This window comes from Ictidomys tridecemlineatus, chromosome 5, assembly GCF_052094955.1.
Source record: "Ictidomys tridecemlineatus isolate mIctTri1 chromosome 5, mIctTri1.hap1, whole genome shotgun sequence".
Classification (NCBI taxonomy): Eukaryota; Metazoa; Chordata; class Mammalia; order Rodentia; family Sciuridae; genus Ictidomys; species Ictidomys tridecemlineatus.
The window spans coordinates 79,612,827-79,635,676 of NC_135481.1; the positions used below are offsets into that span (position 1 = coordinate 79,612,827).

Genomic DNA, 22,850 nt, shown 5'->3' on the forward strand with positions numbered 1-22,850 from the left:
AAAATATCAGCAAACCTCCTTCAAACACACATCAAGAGCCCAGCACAGTGGTGCACGCTTGTAATCCCAGTGGCTAGGGAGGCTGAGGCAGGAGGATTGCAAGTTCAAAGCCAGCCTCAGCAAAAATATCAAGGTGCTAAGCAACTCAGTGAGACTCTTTCTCTAAATAAAATACAAAATAGGACTGGGGATGTGGCTCAGTGGTCAAGTGCCCCAGAGTTCAATCCCCCAAACTACCCCCCACCCAAAAAAGCTTCTGCACAGCAATGGAAATGATTAAAAAAGAAAAGACCTACAGAGTGGGAGAAAATTTTTGCCATCTGCTCCTCGGACAGGGGATTAATATCAAGAATATGTAAAGAACTCCAAAAACTTAACATCAAAATAACCAATAACCCAATCAATAAATGAGCAAATGATCAAAACACACATTTCTCCAAAGAAGAAATATTAAAAATGGCCAATAAATATATGAAAAAATGTTCAACATCATTAGCAATAAAGGGAACACAAATCAAAACCAGATGAGGCTTTCACCTCCCTCCAGTTACAATGGCAATCATCAAGGATACACATAATAATAAAAGCTGACAAGGATGTGGGAGGAAAAGGTATACTTATACATTGTTGGCAAGACTACAAATTAGTTAAAACATTCTGAAAAGCAGTATGGAGATTCCTCGAAAAACTAGGAATGGAACCACCACATGAACCAGCTTGGTATTTATCCAAGAGAACTAAAATCAGGCGGGGCATGGTGGAACACAGCTGTAATCCCAGCAGCTCAGGAGACTGATGCAGGAGGATTGCAGGTCTGAAGCCAGCATCAGCAATTTAGTGAGGCAACCAACGGATCCCTATCTTAAAAAAAAAAAAAAAAGACCTAGGGATGTGGCTTAGTGGTTTACACCCCTGAGGGTTCAGTCCCTCAAACCAACTGACCAACTGACCAACCAACCAACCAGTGAGAGAACTAAAATCAGCAACTACATCAATATAACCACTACAATGTTTATAGCAGGACAATTCACAATAGCCAAATTATGTAATCAGCAAAGATGCCCAACAATAGATGAAGGGACTAATAAAATGTGCTATATATGCATGATGGAGTTTTACTCAGCCATCAAGAAAAATGACATTATGGCATTTATTAGGAAATGCGTGGAAATGGAGCATATCATGTTAAGTGGAATTAGCCAGACTCAGAAAATCAAGGGTCAAATATTTTCCCTCACATGTGGAAAGCAGAGAAAAATAAGGAAAAGAAGGCAGCGAGGATGATATAACATAAAGTTATAGAAAAGATTTATGGAGTAGAATAAGATGATAGGGAAGGAGGAAAGAGAGAAAAGAGGAAGAAATGAAGAATGAACTAAACAAAATCATATTATGTGCATATATAAATATACCACAGGGAATTTCACCTTTATGTATAAGTATAAAGCAGCAATCAAAAATAAATAAATGAGCAAAAAAGAAGATCATTAGAATAGAGGAAGGAGAACAAGGGAAGGAAAGAGAGGAGGGAAAAAGGAGGTTAAGGGAAAGGGCATTGAAATGGAATAAATCAAATTCCATGTATATATGATTTTGCCTGAATGAACCCAACTACTATGTATAAGTCTAATGTTCCAATAAAAAAAAGAAAGTGACTATGATATAATTAAATCCCACTGAACAAATTATATAGTAAAAGAAATCCTTTTTTGGGTAATATTAAACAAAGGTTTGGTTGTTTTTTTTTGTATGTTGTAAAAATAACACATGAAGAGGAAATAATCCCTCTACCACTGAGCCACATCCCCAGCACTATTTTGTATTTTATTTAGACAGAGTTTCACTGAGTTGCTTAGCAACTCACTTTTGCTGAGGCTGGCTTTGAACTCGAGATTCTCCTGCCTCAGCTTCCCAAGCCACTGGGGATGCAGCGGTATGCACCTGTAAGCTGTAATAATTCATAGATAATGCCAGGTGTGCACCACTGCATCTGGCATCTCTCCACTGAGCTATATTCCCAGACGTTTTTATTTCCTATATTGAAACAGGGTCTCTCTAAGTTTTGCAGAGGCTGGTCTTGAATTTGTAATCTTCCTTCATCAGCCTCCTGGTTGCTGGGATTACAGGTATGCACCACTGCACAGTCTGTATTTTAACTTTAAAAAGAAAACGTACAAAATGAGGCATCTATACTATATTGCCAAAAGTAAGGAAGTGCTAAACAAGCAAAAAAATACCTACGAGTGATGACATGTCAAAAAGCCATATCTCCCAATGGATAAGCTAGAACAATTTGAACAGCTAAATAAAGTAGTATAGGTTGTAACCTATAGTGTTAAAAACAAATATTCATAAGTTCATACTATTATAAATAAATGATTTAACAAATCAATGTATAAGTGAGAGGGACAAATTTCAAGAGGGCAGAATTCCAAGTGATTTATGTAAATGTAGTCCTATGTTACTTAACAACAGGTACATATTCTGAGAAATACATTGTTAGGTGATTTTGCCATTATGTGAACATCGAAGAGTATACAAAACAACTTAATACAGCTATGACATCATTATGTGATATAATTTTCAACACTGTATACATAGTCCTTCCTTAGGAGAAACATTGTTATACAGCTCATAATTTTTCTTTCCCTCAAAAAAAGCAGAAAAAGCTTAATTCCCCTCGTTCTTCAAGTGAGGGCTGCATATAGAGACATCCTTCTGAAGAATAAAGTATGGAAAGGAATAAAATAAATAATTTTTCATTAACAAACTTGACCAACAGTTTCTCTGCCAAGTGATCAAGGTTAGCATCAATGGTGCTAAGTCATGTTGATCAGATGCATTGTTGATACGATGTGAATGAGAACAGCACCTTGTTTTCTTTTCCAAAATTCACAATTTGGTCACATTATGAGAAAAATATATGATTCCCAGTTGAGAGACATTCTACTAAATACCTGATCAGTATACCTCAAAACTGTCAAGGTTCATCAAAACCAAGGAAAATCTAATAAAATGTCACAGGTATAAGGAGACTAAAGAGACATTATGACTAGTGGTATACTGGTGGACTCCTGGAAAAGAAAAAGAACAAAAGTGAAAACTAAGAAGATCTAAATAAAGAATGGATTTTGTTTTGGGGGATTGAACTCCGGGCACTCAAAACACTGAGCCACATCCCCAGCCCTATTTTGTACTTTATTTAGAGAGAGGGTCTTACTGAGTTGCCTAGCACCTTGCCATTGCTTGAGGCTAGCTTTGAACTCTTGATCCTCCTGCCTCAGCCTCCCATGGACTACAATTTTAATAATGTTGACAGTATTGGCTAATTAATTGTGACAAATGTATTACATTAAATTGTTAATGACTGAGAAAACCAGATATAGGATATTGGAATTCTATTTAACTATTTTTGCAACTTTTCTATAAAACTATTCTGAAATAAAACCTTATTCTAAAAACTCAAAACTCTACAAGGAAAAATATATCTTAGATGGAGAGAATAAATATCACAAAAAGTCAACTCTTTTTTCTTCTCTTTGTGTGTATGTGTATGTGTGTGTGTACGGGGGGGGGGGGGAGTGGCGAATACAGGGGATTGAACCCAGGGTGATTCTATCATTGAGCTATATCCCCAGCTCTGTTTGTTTAAATTTTGAGAAAAGGTCTTGCTAAATTGCCCAGTCCAGACTTGAACTTACAATTATTCTACCTCACCTCTGAGAAGTAGGAATTACAGATGTGTGCCACTGCACCGATCTAACTCTTTCTGAATTAATAAAGGTAATTTAATATTAATTTAAAAAGAACACTGTTTAAATGATATAAGATAATACTACTATTTCTCAGTTGAATAAATGTATAGGGGGTGTAGAAGGATACTGGGATTAAACACAGGGGCACTTTATAACTGAACTACACCGTCATTCCTTTTTTTAAAAAAAATTTTGACTCAGGGTCTTGCCAAATTGCTCAGGTTGGCCTCAGGCTCACAATCCTTCTATCTTAGCACCCCATATTGCTGGGATTACAGGTATGCACCACCGTACCTGGTGAAGGAATGCATTTTTGAGTGACAAAATGAAACAATACTAGCTTTAAGGTTAATCCCCCCCCTGCCTTTTCCTATAACTTATTCTCATCTCTATAAGCTTAAATTTCTCAACAGGCTATGTAACTGATTTCTTCATCATCATAATATATTTTTAGACAGGCGCAGTGGCATACTCCCAGCAGCTCCGGAGGCTGAGGCAGAAGGATTCTGAGTTCCAAACCAATCTTAGCAATTTAGGTGAGGCCCTAAGCAACTCATGGAGACCCTGTTTCTAAATAAAATATTAAAAGGGGATTGGAGATGTTGCTCAGTGGTTAAGCGCCCCTAGATTCAATCCCTAGTACCAAATATATACATAAATTTGTGTGTATACACACACATACTTTTTTAAGAATAGTTTTTTCTAGTAGTTTGAGATCCAAGCTCTACCTCAGGTTAGTAGGGATAAGGGGCTATTGAATGAACTGCTGGTTTGAGTAATGTCACAAGTTCATTTAATCTTTCTCAGTATTAGTTTCCTCATTGTAAAATGCAAATAGTAATAACACCTGAGGGAGTTGTATAAATTACATGAAATGATGCATATAAAATATTTAGCACCTAAAGCATATATCAAACCACTAAATAAAATTATTCTTTGTCTTTTATTTATTTCTTATGTTGTTGGGAATCAAATCCAGGGCCTTGTACATGCTAAGTGAGTGCTCTACCATTAAGCTATATCCCTAATCTCTGAAATTATTCTTTTAAAACATATATTTAAAATTCAAAGTATTGCTGGGCATGGTGGTATATGCCTGAAATCCCAGCAGCTGAGGACACAGAAGCAGGAGGATCATGAGTTTAAAGACAACCTCAGCAACTTAGCAAGAACCTGTCTCAAAATTATATATAGGTAGTACTGGACCTGTGAGGTGTGCAGGTGGGTGGCTGCCAGAGGCTTTGGCGGACATGGCTCCCAACGCGCCAGCAGCCGAACCGGAGTGTCATAAAGGCATCCGGGCTGTGCTGCTGGGGCCACCTGGGGCTAGCAAGGGTACGCAGGCCCCCAAATTGGCAGAAAACTTCTGTGTCTGCCATTTGGCCACTGGAGATATGCTGAGGGCCATGGTGGCTTCTGGCTCAGAACTGGGAAAAAAGTTGAAAGCAACTATGGATGCTGGGAAACTGGTGACTGATGAAATGGTAGTGGAGCTTATTGAGAAGAATTTGGAGACCCCGTCATGCAAAAATGGCTTTCTTCTGGACGGCTTCCCTCGGACTGTGAGACAGGCAGAAATGCTTGATGACCTCATGGAGAAGAGGAAAGAGAAGCTTGATTCTGTGATTGAACTCCGCATTCCAGACTCCCTGCTAATCCAGAGAATCACTGGAAGGCTGATTCACCCCAGAAGTGGCCGGTCCTACCATGAGGAGTTCAATCCCCCAAAACAACCCATGAAAGATGATGTCACTGGGGAACCCTTGATCTGCCGATCAGATGATAATGAGAAGGCCTTGAAAATACGCCTGGAAGCCTACCACTCCCAGACCACCCCACTTGTGAAGTACTACAGGAAGCGGGGATCCACTCTGCCATCAATGCATCCCAGACCCCTAATGTAGTATTTGCAAGCATCCTAGCAGCTTTCTCCAAAGCCACATCCTAGTAAAGAAGGCCAGACGAGACTGCACCACTGCTCATCACCCCACGGCGTGATCCCTGCTTTTTGGTGCTGTGCAGAGGGGAAGGGTGTCAGGGGAAGCATGGAGAGGGAAGGACTATTTGGAAGACCAGGAGTGTTGTAGTGAGTGGGGTTTTTTTTACATGTTAGGTGGGAGTTTTAAAATATAAACAATTAATTAAAAAAAAATACTGTGATTGAGGGTGTGGATACAAATAGGGTGATACAGTGTTATTTCTAAGCAATCGGGTTTTCATTTACTCTGAACTGGTGACAATATATTTTAAAGCTTAGACCTCAGCTTTTATCTCAGAACCTCATGGGGTGCCAGGCCAAGAATGCAGGAAATCAAACTGTGGTCCTGTGTGTTCTGTAGCTTAGAAGAGAGAGTGTCTGATTGTTAAGGCTAGTGCCCCACACCATAAGATCAAAAAAGCATCTCTATAGGCTAGGGATGTACCTCAGCAATAGAGCACTTGCCTAGCATGTGCAAGGACCTGGTTCAATCCCCAGCATCAATTAAAAAAAAAAAATCATCTCCACACCTAAAAGAGATAAGGGGTGTATTGTTGGAGGTGAGGTTCAACAAATCAAGTTTTCTAGTGTTGGGGAAAAAAGGGGAGGTGGGTCTCTTTCCCTTCCCCTGATTCACCACTCTCATGGCTAAGCTCACGGTCTCAGCAACCACCCAGCACGTGCCACAATCTTATGCTTTCTTTCATCTGTGGTGTGTGAAAGGACCCTTTTTAATAAATGAGCAAGGGCTGGGGATGTAGCTCAGCCGTATAATGCTTGCCTGGCATGCACAAGGCCCTGAGTTTAGTCCCCAGCACCATGAAAAATAAGTAAATAAAAATAATAAAATGAACAATTGTCCTAAGCTATATCATCCAAAGATTATCCTTTCCATCCTCATATCCTGTGAGTGGGACACTCAACAGCACTGTGATGTATTATCTTCAATGAGGTGCCTTTCTTAATTGACCAAATGCTGCCTTGTTTGACCCTAAGTCAATAAAGTATGTTAAAAATTTGTAAAAAAAAAAATTATATATATATATAAAGGCTGGGGATATGGCTCAGTGGTTAAGTACCCCTGGATTCAATCTCTGGTATCAAAAAAAAATATTCAAAGTATTTAAAATGCCAAAGTTTGTTAGCTCCCCCCTGCTATGGTACTAAACTTTCTGATTCTTACTGCCACAGTCAACATTAAAACCATGAACAGGATAAATCGTGAACAGAACTAGTAATTAAAGACACTACTACAGTGTGTGGGTGTATATATACAGGTGTGAGGAAGGACCTGGTTAATGCCTATATTATAGCCTGATATCTTTACAGAAAGTAACTCACTGAAGTCAGGACTTAATTAGAAATAACAAAATAAAGAGTCAAATGTTATGAGATTTTATCCCTCTGATTATATGTCAGAGTGAAATCAGGTAGTAGATATTGATTAAATTGCTAAAACACTAGAAAGTGATTAAGAATTTTATATACTTTTATAACCATGGAACTGCTTTCAGACTTTAGGATCTTCACTTTCAAGTTCTTATTTTGGTAAAATATTATATATTTTGCAGATCTATATTGGTTAATTTGAAAAGGAACTGCTCTTTTCATTTATCCTCCAAGATTAAATTTAGCAAGATTACCATTATTTTTTTCTAAACAAATGAGAAAATTTTCAAGAGGGTTTCCTGCCATTCATAATACAATATGTACAGATCTTTGGAGAAAGATTATAATTGTAAAGTTTGTATTTACATTAATTCTATTACCTTATATATACCAGCAATTGCTAGTTATTTAGGGTTCAGACAAGACTAAGCAAGGAGGAAAACACTCCACTAATTAAATGATGTCAGGCTGAGTTTGTAAGCATCTTTTTTACATTGAAGAAATAGTACTATCTCAGCCCATTTGTGTTGCTGTAACAACATACCTGTGACTAGGTAGTTTATAAAGAACAGAAATTTATCCAGGCATGGTGGTGCACACCTTCAATCCCAGTGACTCAGGAGGCTGAGGCAGGAGGATGTGAGTACAAACCTAGCCTCAGCAACTTAGTGAGGCCCAGTGAGACCCTGTCTCTAATAAAATATATAAAAGGGCTGGGGATGTGGCTTGGTAGTTAAGCACCCCTGGGTTCAATCCCTGGTACCAAAAAAAAAAAAAAAAAAAACCCCAGAAGTTTATATTTACTCAAAAGTATGGAGGCTGGAAAGTTCAAGATCAAAGTAGCAGAAGGTTCAGTGTCGGTAAGGGCCTCAATTTCTACTTCCAAGATAAAGAACTGCATGCTGTCTCCTCACATAGTAGAAGGCACAGAAGGGCAAAAGGAGATATACTCACTTACTCAAGCCCATAAGGTTGCTAATGATGCTATGAGGGCAAAGTCTTCAAGGCCTAATCACTTCCTAAAAGTGCCACCCTAAATACTGCTGCATTGGTGATTAAAGTTTCAACATGAAGTTTGGAGGGGAAACAAACATTCCAACTATAGTAAGTGCCCACTATAATTATTTAACAAATATAACCTCTCTTTAGTATCTCTTCAAAGCACTTTCTACTCACCAGGGATATTAGGTAGATATGATTTTTTTTATCAGCCTTTAAAAAAAACTGCAATGAAATTATAAATTTTTAAAATATGGTCCAGCACTGCTGTGGATTACTACAGATCTGAAGCAAAAAATAAGTTTATTCATTTTCCAAAAGGATCAACCAGCAGAATTCCTGCTACCAAATCTTCTAATTTCACAGCATGAGTTATTGAGGCCTGTTCAGCACCTTCAGAGGCTTCTATCATTATCATATGACACTTTTTTTCTCCCATTACTGGCTAGTGAATCCTGGGGCATGCTATCACTGAGCTACATCCCTAATTCTTTTTAAATTTTGAGACAGGATAGTGCTAAGTTGCCCAGTGAGCCTCAAAATTGTGATCCTCCTATCTCAGTTTCCTGAATGGGTAGGATTACAGGTATGTGCCACCATGTCTGCCACTTCATATACCATTCTTCTCACCCCTTTTCTGCCAATTTGTATACAATCCATTCATTTGGTTCTAATGAGAATGTTGTGAATAGCATTTAGAATACCCACATGACCCCATATCAAGGAGAGAATCCTTTGGTTTCAATATGAAGAATAATTAAATTTCCTTGAAGAATTTGTTCCTATTTAATTCTATGAATTATACGAATTTTACAAATTATTGTCTTATAGTGAAAATAGGTCCTTTGAAAGTTATACCAGAATTGGGTGTAAATTTCCCTACTTTCTAAGGTTCTGTTCACCTTATCTCCTCTCCCTATTCCCAGCCTACCTCCTTTGAAAATTTCTTAGGTCAAAAGAGATATTTATAATGGAAGTATGGGATGTTTATGAATTATGTGCAAGTTTGTTGACTAAATTTAAACCAAATTAAAAGATCCCTTCATGTATGTATCTTGTGTACCAACCTCAAACCCTCTTCTCCTAAGCCCATTTTCCCTTTGTACCTTTTCTTTCTTTTTTTCTTTTAACTTCTTTTAAATTTGTTTTATCTTTTGGTTTGGAATACATTATTTAAACTATGATATCTTTTCTAGAACAAAATGGGGTAGAAATGATCTATATATATGAAATAATCACTTTGGAAAGGAATAAATACTATAAGGAATCATAATTCTTCCTAAAATTATCCATTAAAAAAAGTCTAAATTACTAAAAAAAAAAAAAAAACCCCAAACCATACAATTTGAATTGATTTTACATCAACAGATCTTAAATGTATTCAACTGTAAGAAAAATCAGCCTTTATAATAGTGAAAAGCGTGAAATGGATACTATTTTATTTTATTTATTCTTTTTTGGTGGTACTGGGATTGAACAGGGCCTCATGCATAGTAGGCAAGTGCTCTACCACTGAGTTCTACATCTAGAAACTTAAAAGGAAAAAAAAATGCTGTTTCAAAACAAGTGTTACCTCAAAATTAATGATTAATAAAATGTTAGTACAGTAATAACCAGGTAAGAATAATTTACACAGCTTCAAAAAAAAAAAGTAAATTTACTACTTGCTTTTGAGTCACTGCTTACCTTACTGATTTAACAAATATTTTAAAACTTTTTGTCACTGTTAAAGTAGATATTACATTTTCATAAATGGCCTTTGCCTACCACATTCCTGAGGAGGGTGTTTTAAAAATATTGCCATAGAAGCAAGATACACACAATAATGATTCACAGAGAATCTTACCACACCCCAAATAATTATCACACAGACATTATCAGTGACACATTAAGACAGGAAATCAATTTGCCATTAAGATTTTGCCAGAGTGACATTAGAAACAGGAGCTTGGCAACATGTTTCCTTAACAAGGCTATTCTAATACACCTGATTACTTGAATAATAAAAAGGGGTAATCTATTTCAAACATAAGGCAAAATGTACCTTTCTGGTACATTTGGAATGAAAGGAATATGAAGCCCAATTCATTATAGAAACTTTTCCTGGATTCATTCATCTATTGATGCCCTTGATCATACATCACTAAAAACCCACCTGACTGCTGATCATTCACTTCATGAGAAGTTTGATATTTTTGAGAATAATTCTGAGCAGTACAGACTATTGTAGCAATCACATGACAACACAGAACTCTTACATGTTGTATCGAGCAGGAGTGGGTGGAGTGGCACATGATAGAGGGAAATAGTTAGCCTGAAATTGTGTGACTTAGGACAATGTAACTTAACTCTGAGTTACCATGCCATGAAAGATGAATAGTGAGTAAAAAAGCAAAAAACAATTGTTTGCATTCCTCAGTGGCATACACTAATGTCCATTTATTGCCTCAAGTCACTTATATTACCCCTGACTAGCTAGATGTAATTATTTTCTAAAATGCAAAGATTAGATATGATTTCCCCCTGTGTTATAAGCTTACAGATTAAAGAATTTTATAAGCCCTTCCTAAACCCTAATGAAGTAGAATTCAAATGCTGTTACCAGATTAGCTGTTTTAAGATACATATTTCAAGTTCATCATTTCATTGATTTATTTACTTTTTACATATTTTAGTTCCATGAATCCATACTAACATATTTATATGGGTAACATTTCAGATTCCTTAGGAAGAAAACCACAATTTCACTGCTTTGATATTCTATTTAATAACTTTTAGCCTCAAGTTTTCCCCATTAATATTTTCCCTTTGTTCTACTTAACTTTTTAAAATCATACTTTCAATAACTTACACCATCATAACGCTAATATAACACCTTGAAAACATAGCTATGGGTTATGGAAACAACAAACTTCTGTTTTGAAAATGAAATAAGTATATCACTCCTAGAACCAAGTTCCCTAAAATGAGTTTCATATACTTAGTTAAAAAACAAACAAACAATATCAAAAAACAGATTTCCATTCTAAGAATCATTAAAAAGATTAATTTCACTTCTTTTTGGTATGGGGGATTGAACCCAGGGGCACTTAACCATTGAGCAACACCCCTAACCCCCTTTAATATTTTATTTAGGGACTCACTGAATTGCTTAGGGCTTCACTAAGTTGCTGAGGCTGGCTTTGAACTTACAATCCTCTTGCCTCAGCCTCTAGAGCTGCTGGATTATAGGCATGCACCAAGGCACCCAGCCCAATCTGACTTCTAAAATGACTTGTTTTTTGTAAAGTTAGTAAGGTAAACCTCTGAGAAACCAGTTTTACATAATAGTTGATTCCAAAAATGTGGTCTCAAACCTGCAGCATCAGCATTATCTGGAACCCTTTTAGAAATGCAAATTATTGGCCTCACTCCAGACCTTCTGAATCAGAGCTCTGGGTGTGGGACCAGCAGTCTCATTTCACAACTTGTCCAGGTGATTTTGATGCATAAATTTGAGAATCAATATTCTACTGTATAGCAGAAACATTAATGTTTAAATTTACACCACTAAAGATTTCAAGTATCTTATCTTTAAATACATGTGAGCCCTTGTGTTCAATCCCTAGTACCAAAACAAACAAAAAAATCTTCTAAAGATACACAATTGTAATTTAATGTGTCTGAGGACTTGGGTTTAATCCCCAGCACCACCACCAAATAAACTATGTATAATTTTCTAAAACGTAAAGTTCCTTTTTTTTTCCCAACCAAAGCTAACTATAAATCAGTATAGAATTTTTATTTCCAGACTTTTTCTGCTAGACATATACACAGTAATTTAAAAAAAATTTTTTTTTGAACCAAATGTCTTTTGACTTTTGGTTTTGGTACTGGAGATTGAACCAGGAGCAGTTTACCACTAAGCTACATTTCTAGTCCCCTTTTTAATTTTATTTTGAGACAAGGTCTCACTAAGTTGCTATGGCCTGCCTCAAACTTGTGATCCTTCTGACTCAGCTTCCTGAGTCATTGAGATTACAGGTGTAGGCCATCATGTCCATTCCATCCCATTTTGCTTTCAATTTCCTTTTTCAATGTAAATTTCCCTCTAGTAGTCAATTTGCTTTCATATCATCTTTATTTTTGCTATTACAAAGATGCAATGAAAATGTGCATTTATGCATATTTATACATTTATACAACTTTATCTGCAAGATAGATTTCCAGAAGTAGACCTGCCATATCAGTGTATATTCTGATATAGTACCAAACTGACTCAATAAGGCTGAACTAACTTATATTACTACTTATAAAACAGTGTTTGTGGGGTTGGGGCTGTGGCTCAGTGGTAGAGCACTCGCCTGGCATGTGTGAGGCACTGGGTTCGATCCTCAGCACCACATAAAAATAAATACATAAAATAAAGGTATTGTGTTCATCTACAACTTTAAAAATTTTTTTTAAAAACAGTGTTTATGTCTTCTAATAAGAATGGCATCTTTTCTATAACAGAATAAATGGGTCTGCTTCATTTATATGAACACTTTTCAGATGTTTTATATTAATGAATTTCTACATAAGCAATAAAACCTTTAAAAATCACATGTACTATTCATGAGGCTTAGAGCCCCGTTAAGGTTGCCCAAACTGGCCTTGAATTTATGATCCTCCTGCCTCAGCCTCTTAAAATGCTGGGATTGCCAGTGTACACAATTGCACCAAGCACCTGATTCTAAATGCAATGTAAATAGCCTGGTACATTGCAGATACTCAATAACTGGTTAATTCTACAATTATGATGTTATTATTACTAATACTTTATTATCATCATGAGTTTTGTGGCATTGATTTTTGACTCTTCTCAGGCCATTTTGCTTTTAACTTCTTGGCTATGTTTCATATGGCTCAGACTGCCTAGAAGTTGGCTCTCTATAAATAGAGTGTACCTTCTTTTCATTTTTATTATTTTTTTTCTTTTTTAGTTGTTGATGGACCTCTTTACTTTATTCATTTATTTATGTGCAGTGCTGAGAATCAAACCCAGTGCCTCAAACATGCTAGGAAAGTGCTCAACCACTGAGCCATAATCCCAGCCCTATTTTATTTTCTTTATGGTTACTATATTATTAAAATTTTTAAAACTCCTTAGTTAACTTTTGAAGAATAGAAAAAATAACATCCCCCAAGAAAAGGAGAATGACAGCCTATAGGGAGAAAAAAAAAAAGATGTGTGATGCAGGAGGAGAGAAGGGGAAGGCAAACAATGGGCCCTGGGCTCTGGGCTTTCATCCTTTCCCAGTGACAATGGGTCCCGGGTAGAGAAGACAAATAACAGGATCTAGGCTCTGAACTTTCATCCCAGTATCAATGGGTTTTGTGCTTTTACAGCTGTTTTCCTTAGTTAGATTTTTAACTTGCACAACTAGTTTCCTGACTGCCCAGCCAGCAGGTCCTCAGTCTCTAATGATTAAATCACACTAAACATGATTAACTCTCATTAAGACCTATAAAACACAGAATTCTCTTGTAACCAGTCACCGTTTTCTCCCCTGAAAATGTGCTATTCCACCCCTGCTTAAAAAATACAGCTTGCTGATCTGTTTGAAGTCTGCTTCCATTTTCAGTTATCTTTGCTTACAACTTTGTTAGCCAAACAAAAACCATTTTTTAAATTCATTGAAAAATTAGTTTTTATTTATTTTTTGTTGTTGTTGTTATTTTTGGTGGTACTGGGGATTGAACCCAGAGGCACTCTACCACTGAGCTACATCCCCAGTCTTTTTAAATTTTATTTTATGTTTTTGAGACAATGTCAACACTAAACATTTGAGGCTGGCCTCAAACTTGTGATTCTCCTTCATCTCCCAAGTTGCTGGGATTATAGGCATGTGCCACCAAGCCTGCTTAAAAAAATAGATTTTAAAAAAGATAGAGACAAATTTCCCTGTTAAAACAGATGACCAGCCAACATCAAATGTTTTATTGGGTAAAAGTATACTGAATCTATTTTTTAAAGTCATTAATGTCAGATGTTCAAATAATAGAAAACAATTCTTGTACTCTTATCTATTCTCAAATTTTCTATAATAAGCATTTTTACTTTGATAATCAGGAAAAATACTCCACTGAAAATAAAAGTAAAAACTATGAAAGCGCTAAGCCCTCACTAGATATTTACTCTGTAGGAGAATTATTTGGTCTGGGCATAAACTGAGGGAATAATCAGGATTTCATTTTTCTAGTATCCAATGTATATCCTACATTTAAAAAGTTTATATCTGTATGAATACAAGTGTTAATTTTCTTTAATGTGATTTAATACTATGTACCTGAAAGATAACATAAATCTGGTCAAAATAAATTTTGTGAAGTATACACAAATTGACAACTAAAAGTACTCAAAACTTCAGCAAAGCAACAGAATTCTCAAATATTATAAGCCTTAAACTTGGATAGAGTGAATTTCATAAGCAAATAATTAGTGGATTCAAAGTCAATTAGATATTGCTCTAGCTGGGTGTGGTGGCAGATGCCTTTAATCCTAGTGATTTGGGTGGCTGAGGCAGGAGGATTACAAATTCAAGGCCAGACTGCAATTTAATAAAATCTTATCTCAAAATAAAAAATAAAAAGGACTGGGGATACAGATTAGTGGTAAAGCAATCCTAGGTTCAATCTCCAATACTGATTGGAAAAAGAAAAAAAGAAATGAGAAGTACTGCCCTTATACATTAATGCAACAGCACTCAGACTGCATGAAGATACTTTATGTTCAACCTTGTTTTATAATATTTTTACAATGTTTTTTATGTCATCAGTTAGAAAATAAATCAAATTTAAATTTTAACAATTAAAAAAGAATTGACATAATATGACATCAGATAAAACACCAATATCTAGGATATATAAAGATCTCAAAAATCTTAACACCAAAAAAACCAAATAACCCAATCAATAAATGGGCCAAGGAACCCAATCAGACACAACCAATCAACAAATATATGAAAAAATGTTCAACATCACTAGCAATTAGAGAAATGCAAATAAAAACTACTAAGATTTCCTTTCACTCCAGTCAGAATGGCAGCTATTAAGAATACAAACAACAATAAGTGTTGGCGAAGATGTGGGGAAATAGGCACACTCATACATTGCTGGTGGGACTGTAAATTGGTGCAGCCAATATGGAAAGCAATATGGAGATTCCTTGGAAAACTGAGAATGGAACCACCATTTGACCTAGCTATCCCACTCCTTGGTCTATACCCAAAGGACTTTAAAACAGCATACTACATGGACACAGTCACATCATTGTTTATAGCAACACAATTCACAATAGCTAAACTGTGTAACCAACCTAGATGCCCTTCAGTAGATGAATAGACAATGAAAATGTGGAAAATATACACAATGGAATACTATTCAGCATTAAAAGAAAAGAAAATCATGGCATTTACAGGTAAATGGATGGAGTTGGAGAATATAATGCTAAGTGGAGTTAGCCAATCCAAAAAAACAAAATGCCGTATATTTTCTCTGACATAAGGATGCTGATTCATAATGGGGTAGACGGGGAGCATGGGAGAATTAGATGAAATCTAGATAGAGCAAAGGGGAGGTTTACGGGGGTAGAAAAGACGGTGGTGGAATGAGATAGACATTATTACCCTAAGTACATTTATGAAGACACGAATAGTATGATTCTACTTTGTATACAACCAGAGATATGAAAAACTGTGCTCTATGTGTGTAACATGAATTGTAATGCATTGTGCTGTCATACATAACAAATTAAAATATAAATTTTAAAATTTTAGGAACAAACCTATGTAAGGTTTCTGTGTTTGAGATTGAGGTCTCTGAAAGCTTCAAGACTGTGGCATGCTTGGTGGCTAGGAAGTTTCTGTGCAAAGACACAGAATGCCTGACTGCTATAGCAATGTCCTTCATGAGGAGGCTCTGTGTTAGAGTCTCAGGCACACAGCTCCTGGGAATAAGGAATTCTCTTGTTAGACAACCACAATGTTTCACTGAGCCTAAACCTGCCCCACATAACAATAACTTTATACAACGAACTTTCTTGAGACAAAGCTCCTAATATTGCATATTACAACTTAGTATGTAAGCTGAGGAAAAAGCTGCATAATGTCCTAAGTCTGTAACCTGCCTAGTAATACAATGAACAATATGTACTAATGACGCCTATGACCTAAAGTAATCTATTGATATAAATAAAGCTAGCAGCTCAGGTGAGCACCTTTTGCTTTTGCCTCTGCACTTTGCTTCTGTCTCCTTTTATTTTCCTTACAAACATAAGATATAGGAATGGCACAACATGCTAGATCTCTTTCTAATTTATCTTTATTTAAGCACATCTTGGGAGCAAACCAGATATAAATTCTTTTCCATTTGTTCTATTGCTCACAATCAACCAAAAAATATATATGAAACCAAAATGTGATGAAGAACAGTAAATTACTAATTCAATACTAATTTAAACTGCAAAACACTCAAATTAAGAAGTAAACTTGGTTCAGATGAATTGTGCCTATGAGTAGCTGACTAGAGTGAACTCTTAAGTACTAGACAAAATTGTCAACTGCACTCCACATATGATTTAATCTCATATTTGGCCTCACACCAGAAGAAAAATGTAATTAGTATATTGTTCAAAGCTTATGACACAAAATTACATGTTCAAAATTTGTATCATTTGGATTTAATTTAAACCAAAGAGATTTAAATTCATACACAGCCAATCCTTTGTATCCATGGGTTCTATAATCTTGAATTCTACGAACCATGAATCAAAAATATTTTTAGGAGTTGGGGTTGTGGCTCAGCAGTAGAGTGCTCACTAGCATGTGTGAGGCCCTGGTTCGATCCTCAGTACCACATGAAAATAAATAAATAAAATAAAGGTATTATGTCCAACTACAACTAAAAAATAAATATTAAAAAAATTTTTTAAAAAGTTGTGTCTGTACTGAATAGGTACAGACTTTTTCCCTTGTTGTTAATCCCTGAACAATACAGTATAACAACTATTTCCATAATATTTACATTCTATTAAGTATTATAGAATAAACTAGAGATGATTTAAAGAATATGGGAGAATATGTATAGGTTAAATACAAATACTATGCCACCATTTTATATAAGGAGCTTGAGCATCAGTGGATTTGGTATTATGGAAGGTCCTGGAACCAATCTCCAAGGCTTTTGAACCCTTGTGACCTACCTTGTGACTACCCAACAAGAGGCAACTTATTTTGGTGCAAGGTTCCAGGGTTTCAGTACATGGTTGGCTGAGTCCATTTCTCTGGGCCCAAGGTGAAGCAGCACATCATGGCAGAAGCATATGGTGGAGGAGCACTGTTCCATTCATGGCAGCCAGAAAGAGAGAGGTAGGGAAAAAAGGGCCACCAGGGCACACCCCTAGTGCCCTACCTACTTTCAGTTATACTCAGTCCCTTCAAACTAGGATGGACCTGGTCAGCTCTCAACAATCCAATTACCTCCAAACATACCTGCATTAACACAGGAGTTTTGGGGGGCCACCTCATATCCAAACCACAACAACAACTATATGTAAATTTTTAAAAAATTATTTAAAGTTTTCACAATGCAAAAAAAGGCGGGGTTACTTTTTTTTTTAATTGAAGCAGTCTGGGTAACAGCTAGACCACTGGTTATGTAGTTTTAAGACACCCTGCACATAAATCCTGGTTCTATCTCTTTCTGGTTGTAAGCTTCTAATAAATTATTTAATCTTTGGTTCTCAGAATTTCTTCATCTGCAAACTGAAGAGAATAATGACTTTCTACAGGATTAAATGACATAATTTATGTAAAGCATACTGGAAGTTATACACTAAGTGCTTAATATATGTCAATGATGATGATAAATGCATTTAAATGCTATCATTTGTTTTTAAACTCTCATTAGGCCACCTTTTGAGGCAAAATAGAAATGGTGGTGGTTTTTCACTTTAAGTAAAGATTTCTAAGTCAAATAATTATGAAGTTACTCAAAGGTAAATTGCCTAGTATTACACAGTAATATCAAATCAGCTGGGCGAGTTCCATAAAAGGAAACATTTCTATTTAACATTTATTTCTCTAATTCTATCTCTATGTGCTTACCACATATTAATGCTCAATACAGGCTTAAAGAACTTAGTCAGTAGAGTTCAGCAAAGAATATGGGTCAATTAAGAACCTGACCATCTTCATTTTCTATTTTTAGACATTTTGAGTACATTTATAAACTGAAGACTTTCTGTAGGAGGCAGCTTGATACGGGGTAAACATTAGCCTTGAAACAGAAAATGTAAGTAAAGCAGGGCACAGTGGTACACACCTTCAATCCCAGCAATTTGGGAGGCTGAGGCAGGAGAATCACAAGTTGGAGGCCAGTCTTAGCAATTTAGGAAGTCCCTAAGCAACTCAGATCCTGTCTCAAAAAGGGGGTGGGAGGCAAGGAATGTAGTTCAGTGTTAAAGCATCCCCAGTATTTAAAAAAAAAAACAAGAAAGAAAGAAAGAAAGGAAAGAAGGAAGGAAGGAAGGAAGGAAGGAAGGAAGGAAGGAAGGAAGGAAGGAAGGAAGGAAGGAAAGAAAAGAAAGGAAATATTGGTAAAAATTAGGCTGGTCCTGAATGAGTCAGGTGAACTTTCTGGATGAAGCATTTAATTCAGAAATAATTAAAACTGGTTAACTGCTAGCCTTAAAAATACTGTTAAAACACTCTTTTGAATTCCATTGGAATAAAACTATTGATAACCAGCTAACCAAAATTTAAAAATATTTAGAAGTATCTGGGTGTGGCTGCACACACCAGTATAATCCCAGCAACATGGGAGGCTGAGGCAGGAGGCTTGCAAGTTCAAGGTGAGTCTCAGCAATTTAGCAAGACCCAGTCTTAAAAAAACAAAAAATGTCCAGGCGATGTAGCTCAGGGTTCACTATTCAGTACAAGAAAGAAGTTTACAAATGATTTCCAATTGCCTATTATTTAAAGTCATTACTAATAAACCAAACTTCAAATGAAAGTAAATTGGGAAAAATGACAAGTTTTTAATGCTAGATTTCAATAAAAAATTATTCAAATAGCTTTACAGAGCAGACATGGTAACAGTATGTTCCTCAAAGGCAAAAGTAGCTGCATGATAGCCAAGTTTTGGGACCCAAGGAATAAGACATTCCACCTCTAAAGCCATCCTTAAGAAACAGTATTTAAGCAGGAGTAACAATTATAAGGACAAGAGTATTTACAAGTTGGAGACATAATAAAAATTTCATTTCAATATTTAACATTTACTGTTGTAAACAAGATAAGGTATTTATATGAATTTCTTACTTTCAAATTATTGAAACATAATTTTAAGCATAGCTGATGACAAACTCTATAACATTTCTACAGTTTGGACATTAAAATATGCCCAGATTAATATACACACAAAAACACCAAGCATATTTTATTGTATCTTAGGTGCTCTATGGTACTGAAATTTATAAGAGGTTATGTAAATCATCAGAGAGAAATAAAATAACTTGAGTGGCAGAAAAAAAATGAGACCTCACTTCCAAGTAAACACTAGCAAATGACCTTTAATGGCTAATATCCTTGTCACCATTTTTCTCTCACTGTAGCAAAACCAACTAAGAGATGGCAATCAAAACAAATTCTTCAGTGTTCCTACTAAACTACTTTCTATTCAATGTCCCAAGCCTGCTGTAAGAATGAAAGCATTCAGTGCTGATGTCTGGCCATAATTCTTTTAAAATTACATTATAACTTTTCATTCTGCTGAAGCCATTTTAACCAATTCTCAGTTATCTACAGAAATAGGAAGCAGAGTTTTTAACAGCTAGCAAGATTAACTAAAATGATGTACTTTCCTGCCCACATACCCTCTATTAGAGGAGCAAATGAACATTGAAAACCCAAATTTCAGGCTGAAAAAGGAATAAGAACAACAGCATTAAGACTGAATTTGGGGCAAGTGTGTGAGGTTGGGAAGATAATGAGATAAAAGCAGCTCTATAAGAAGCTTTCTGCTTTATATCCTTTTGTTTTCTAAGCGAAAGTTAGCATGTTGTTCCCGTCCCCTCACGACAATCTCACATCACCAATTATTCATGATGACTTGGTAAGTGAAAAGAAAAACTAATTTCTTAAAATGAAAGTTGGTAAAGTATGAGACATGGAGGTTTTTAATTCCCTCCCTGATCATTATAGGAAAAATAAGCAACAAATTCAACTCTTTATACATAAAACTACTGAGAAGGACCTTAATTTTGAAAAAAATAATCTAAATAAAGGCACTTTGCATTGTTATATTGAAACTCATTTCTAGCTCTAAGGCTTGGCAATCATTAACAAGCAAGCCATGACCAATCTCAGTATAGTAGCCATTAGCTATGTCAGTTGTGGTAGCTATTCAAAAATACTCCTCCTCTTTTCCTCTGGGCACATTTTAAGACCTTCTTCCCAATCATATTGAACTCAGGTCTGGCGAAGTATCTTGCATTAGCTGCTAACAAAATATGAGCAGAAGGGGCATCATATCAAAGCAAAAGTTTTTCAAGCCACTACATTCTTCATCACATTCCTTTTTCCCTTGTCACAGTGACTAACAATATTTCAGAGAATTATTCTGGCCCCTGGAATGAGAATAACAATGACTCAGATGACCTCAACTGGGCATCTAGCAAAACCAAGAAAATAATTTGTTTTAAGCCATGAATTTTTTCAGTGGTTTATTACTGCGGCATAACTTGGCCTATGCTGACTAATACAACCAATCTTTATTTTCTGTAGACTGTCCATATAATTTTTCATTTAGTTATTTGACAGAAAAGTTGCCCATTTATTTGGTGACTAAAGTTTAAATTCTAAGCACCAGTTCAAAACGAATGAAGACTACTTCATAAAAACTAATAAAACCAAGAGACTGTCAGTTGTTTAAATCAGGAGACTAAACACATCTTTACAAACTACCAAGTTTTTGTTTCTGCACTGTTTTGACCATGGACAATAAATATGCTTATAAAGTTTTGGTTTTTTGCTTTTAAACTTATTGGACTGTGGGCTGGACACTACAATAATTTTTTTTTTCACACTACTATTGAGCTACATCTGTAGCCCTTCTAATTTTAATTTTTTTATTAGCTACACATGACATTACAATGATCTTGGCAATTAATACATTTGAATCAACTGGGGTATAATTTCTCATTTTTCTGATTGTACAGATTGCAGAATCACATTAGTCATCACCACAATAATTTTTAAGAATTAAATTATTTTCACATAGGCACCAGGAGGTTATACAACAGCTAAGGTCACATAGGTAACAAAGGAAGTAAGGTGCAAGAGCAAAATTCAAGTAGTTTTTCACAGTTAAGTCTGAAAAGCAAATGTTAACTCTAATTAGTTGGATCATTTACTGTATATTCATCTGTTCATTATTTCACCCAGTATATACTGAACATTCATTATATACAAGGCCCTTTTCTGACCATCAAGGATTTTACAAGAAGCAAGACATACAAAGTTTCTTAATATCAGGATTTAAATACTAATTTAAATGTTTATTAGGAAACAGAAAAACAAAGAAAGGCATAAGTAACTGCAGATACTTATGAAAGAGCTAAATTAGTTATCTATTTCTGTGTAATAAAATACTTCAAAAACTTAGGTTAAAAATGACCATTTTTGAGCTGGGGATGTAGCCTAGTAGTAGAGTGCTTGCCTATCAAGGGCAAGGCCCTAGGATCAATTCCCAGCACCACAAAAACAAACAAACAAAAACACCTCAAAACATTTATTTTCTCATAATACTTGGGGTTGACAATTTGGGCTGGGCTTGGCTGAATTGTTCTTCTGTATCACATATTATTGGCTGGGCTCATTCATGTGTTCACAATTAGTTGGCAGCTTGCCTGGAGGTGATCTAGTCCCACGTGAGCTCACATGTCTGGGGCTTCAGTTGAAAGTCTCTTCCTATCCTTCTCTTCTTCCCTCCCTCCTTCAAGAAAACTAGTCTGGTTTTGTTTACAAGGTGGTAGTTCCTAGAGTTAGTATAAGCTGCACAACCTCTTCAATCCTTGCTTGGAATTCCCACAATGTCATTTCTGTAACATTCTACTGGTCAAAAAAAGTCATTCAGCAAACTCAGATTCAAGAGGTGAGGAAACAGACTCCCTCTTCTAATGAGAGGAGCTGCAAAGAATCTGTGAACATTTCTAATCTACCGCATAAGTGAATGAGGTTAATTTAAGAGAAAACAGGCAGCTGGACACAGTGAGAGGATCCCTACAAGCTTGAAGCCAGCCTTAACAACTTAGTGAGGCTTTAAGCAACTTAGCAAGACACTCTCAAAAATAAACAGGGCTGGGGTTGTGGTTCAGAGGTAGAGAGCTCCCCTGGCACACGTGAGGCACTGGGTTCAATCCTCAGAACCACATAAAAAAATAAAGTACTGTGTTAACCTACAACTAAGAAATAAATACTTTAAAAATACCAAACAAACAAACAACAACAAAAAGCTGGGGATATAGCTCAGTGGTAAAGTGTTCCTGGGTTTAATCCCCAGTATAAAAAACCCCATAAAACACAGGCGGATAAACAGAGCAGAATGGGGTTACATTAGAAGAATCAGAAATGGTCTGTGAGGTGCAGCTATCTGAAGAAGGAAGAACATTAAAGGTTGAAGGAACAGCATGTATAAAGATGTTGAAG

The 22,850-nt window shown here is 35.9% G+C and overlaps 2 protein-coding genes across 5 annotated transcripts in view; one reads left to right on the plus strand and one right to left on the minus strand.

Moving 5' to 3' along the window:
• Prorp (protein only RNase P catalytic subunit) overlaps positions 1-22,850 on the minus strand; it is a 132,810-nt gene that overhangs the window by 58,372 nt on the left and 51,588 nt on the right. The gene's annotated exons all lie outside the window — the stretch shown is intronic.
• On the plus strand, positions 4,986-5,812 carry LOC101966007 (adenylate kinase 2, mitochondrial). Its single transcript, XM_040274851.2, has one exon. It carries the CDS (start codon positions 5,006-5,008, stop codon positions 5,657-5,659), a length of 654 nt encoding a protein of 217 aa, XP_040130785.2. The 5' UTR covers positions 4,986-5,005; the 3' UTR covers positions 5,660-5,812.